General features: G+C 46.0%; 1 protein-coding gene across 4 annotated transcripts in view; it reads left to right on the top strand.

Moving 5' to 3' along the window:
• Positions 1-3,749, top strand: part of ABR (active BCR-related) — a 196,007-nt gene that overhangs the window by 141,365 nt on the left and 50,893 nt on the right. For all 4 annotated transcript variants that reach the window (XM_023519258.1, XM_012811585.2, XM_012811586.2 and 1 more), the window contains 2 exons: positions 1,486-1,607; positions 3,165-3,330. In XM_023519258.1, the coding sequence (XP_023375026.1) occupies positions 1,486-1,607; positions 3,165-3,330 (288 nt within the window). The remainder of the gene's footprint in view (positions 1-1,485; positions 1,608-3,164; positions 3,331-3,749) is intronic.

The following is a 3,749-nucleotide window of genomic DNA, read 5'->3' as shown; positions in this document are numbered from 1 at the left end:
CCAACTCTGGGGCTCAAACAACTCTCTTGCCTCAGTCTTCCAAGTAGCTGGAACTACAGGTGCCTGCCACAACACCCAGCTATTTTTTTTTTTTTGAGATGGGGTCTTGCTCTTGCTAAGGCTAGTCTCGAACCTGTGAGCTCGGGGCAGTCTACCTGCCTCGGCCTTCCAGAGTGCTAAGATTACAGGCATGAGCCGCCATGTCCGGCCTGTTTAAGCCACCATAAGCAGGAGCTAGGGAGTGGGACCAATTATAGGAAAGGCTGATACTGGAGGTGACTGAGGCCACTTAGGTTGCTGGAATGTGCCGTGAGGGCACCTAGATGTTGTTTGGCAGTTCCCTGTACCTTCCTGGTGGAAGTAGGGGGGATATCCCCATGAGGAGAAGTGGCAGGAAGAATCAGAGGGACAATTACCCTCGTGGGTCAGCAGCCTGGCCCAGATAAAATGCTTCCTGTCCAATAGATTTAATTAAGTGGCGTTTAGGAGTGAAGGCTGGCTGGGTTTATGCTCCTTTGTTGCATTTATGAGCCTGCAGTGTCTCTTGGGGAGAAAATCATGAGGAACAGGTCTGGAGAATGACTAATGGGGCATGGACAAATTGTCTCTCTGCAGTTCCTGGGGCTGGTTTGCAACACCCAGGAATGTCACTATTTATCTTACTCTGGGGATGTCTGAGAAATCTCCAGAGGGCTTAGAGGCACCATCAGTTTCAGGTTATCTTAATTGTATACTTTTAACACACTCACCTACATATTGCAGCATATGTAGGTCACACAGTATATAAGACACACAGGAAAGGCTGGGACAGATTGTGACAACTCCACAGAAGCCCATTGGCTCTGAGGGTGGCAGGGAGGAAACTCTGGAAATCACACATGGAGCGAAATGCTCCTTACCCTCCAGAGCCCAGGTCAGAGTTGGCTGCAGGGCTCCCTCTAGACACTGCCAACAGCCTCAGTGAGGATAGCCCTGTGTCCCCCATCCACTGGGGTAGCTGAAGAATCCACTGACAAGTAACATAAACAGGCCTGAGAGGGTCCACAGGCCAAGGTTGAGCTTAAACTGGATCAGCTTCATAGGCTTAGTGGGGAAGGGGTTGCTGGGAGCTCTGTTCATGCCCTGGGGTGGAAAACCCAGGTCATCTTGGATGGGGTCCTTCCAGGTAGGAGCTGTTGACAGCTCCACGTTGCTCATATTTTATGTACCAGGCACTTGGTTTATTGTTTTACATGCCCCATCTTGATGAATCACCTTAAGAGGCAGGTTTCATTAACCCCATTTTTTAGATGACAAATCTGAGATTCAGAGAGGTTAGGGAGCTCGCCTGAGAACACAGCTGAGAAGTGGCAAGAATTCAAACCTGTGTCCACATGACCAGCCCACACCTTCAGCTCTCCCTGGCTGGACAGTGCCTCTGGCTCTGGCGGAGCCTGCGGCTGCCCTCCCCTTGAGCAGGCTGGGGTGGTCTGCCATTTCTCTTAGACGCGGCAACTGGTGAAGGACGGCTTCCTGGTGGAAGTGTCGGAGAGCTCCCGGAAGCTACGGCATGTCTTCCTCTTTACCGATGTCCTGCTGTGTGCCAAGCTGAAGAAGACCTCTGCAGGGTGAGTATGTGAGTGTGCAGGAGCCCAGGGGTGCAGTGGAGCCCTCAGCAACCTGGGGCAATTTATGGGGTTTTTTTTCCCTTTTAAAATAAAATATTTTAATTAATTTGATTTCACTGCATAGATATCTTCTAAAAATAAGTCATGTTTTTAATTATAAAGATAATATAAGGACATTACAGAAAAAAAGCCATCACCCACCCGAACATAAGCATCAGTCTCCTGCTGCTATATTTCTTTCCCTTTTTTAAAATGCTCTTATGTTTTTTTATACAGTTGTAATCAGAGTGAATGCCCAATTTGGGACTCTGCTTTTTCTATTTCATGTCATAAGCATTTTCCCTGTTGCTGCCTAATCTTCATAATCATCATTTTACTTTCCTGCATGATGTTACAAGTGGATATGCCATAATTTACTTAAGCATTCTTCTTTTATTAGACATCTCTAAATTTTTGCTAACTGTGATTCTGTGAATATTCACGAAATCTACTGCTACCATGTATTGAGGGCTTATGCCATGCCAGGTGCCATGACAAATGCTTTGAATGCATTATTCCCTATCTTCCCAACAACTCCACAAAGTATTTATTATTATCCTCATCTCACAGAAAAGAGGAAAGCCTTAGAGAAGGTAAATAAGCTGCCCAGAGTAGCACAGCTAGAAGTGGAAGAGATAAACCCTATCTAACTTGAAAGATCTTTTCCTTCTCCATCTCTGTACCCAGTAATGTGGGTCTGCTCTGTGCCATGAACAGAAAAGGTTATTCAGGTTATTAACACATTTTTCTACTTTTATTTACTAATCATTTATGATGTGCGAGATACACTACCTTATTAGTACTGAGGGTAATAAGCCCACACTTCCTGCATAATACTAAGAGACCAGAATGAGAGATGCAAGTCTCAGTTCTAGGGGAAGTCAGAGAAGGAGAGGCCATTGTGAACTTCAATAAAGGGCATGGCTCCCAGGAACTAGATCACATATGAGATAGTTTTAAAACAGAGATGGTAAAAACAAGCATATGTGCCTCTGCCTTCAGTCCTTTGCCTGCAGCAGACATTACTAATCAATCATGGCACTCTTTCCCAGTAGGCTTGAATGTGGCTTTATTATCCTTGATCCAATACTTAAATTGATCAGAGTTGTCATTCAGAATAACATCTGTGTTCTATCTCTTGTCTAAAGGACAAGGAATGTGAGCTAATTATGGATAGACTAGAAGGGAGGGAAGGAAGGGTGTGAGATGGAACATAGGAATATGTTGGGCCCAAGCAGGAAGGCTTACCTCTTCTTGATACCCAAGTGTCAAGAACATCAGTCATACTGAGCTAAAAGACTGGTAACGTTCAGAACCAGAACCAGATCCCTCACTACTGGCTAGCCCTTAGACTCCAACTCTCATCACTCTATGTGTGTGTTTCCTGATCAACTCCTTAAGAGGAGGGATCATTCTTGCTTCTGGTAAGTACTCAGTAAATCCCTTCTGCATAGTTTTTTGGTTCTAGGCTCAGCAGTTCAGGCTTAAAGAGCCAACTTCCCTCTGGCTTGTTTGCAGGAAACACCAGCAATATGACTGCAAGTGGTATATCCCCCTGGCCGACTTAGTGTTTCCATCCCCCGAGGAGTCTGAGGCCAGCCCACAGGTGCACCCCTTCCCAGACCATGAGCTGGAGGACATGAAAATGAAGATCTCTGCCCTCAAGAGTGAAATCCAGAAGGAGGTGAGTAGAGCTTGGCATCTGAGCCTGGGACCATTCTTACTGGGTCTGTTTGAACCAGGTGTGCTGGGGAGGTAGAAGAAGGGGGAATTTGTAAAGTTTCAGAGTTTGGTAAGATGGGCAGGAGGAAAGAGTAGGAGACCTTGAATGTGTTAAGGGAAAGATGCTGACTGTGTCAGAGTAGCTCTAAGTAGATGGAGGAAGGCCAAGGAATCAGTTCTCAAAATTTAGGTTAATTATGGAAAGTTTCCTGGAGAGCAGTTATATGTTGAACACCATAGGAAAGGTAAGCAAGAGAAAAAGTAAAAGAAGGCCTTCATAAGGAAAAGGACATCTGCATGAGAAAGGACCTGGGAATCCTCTATTAGAAACTGACAGACCGGCTCGGCGCCTGTAGCTCAGCCGGCTGGGGCGCCAGCCAC

The sequence above is a fragment of the Otolemur garnettii genome, unplaced genomic scaffold, assembly GCF_000181295.1.
Source record: "Otolemur garnettii isolate 467f Iridium unplaced genomic scaffold, OtoGar3 scaffold00166, whole genome shotgun sequence".
NCBI lineage: Eukaryota > Metazoa > Chordata > Mammalia > Primates > Galagidae > Otolemur > Otolemur garnettii.
Note: the sequence above shows the minus strand (reverse complement) of the source record. Positions and strands in the feature narration are given on the sequence as shown.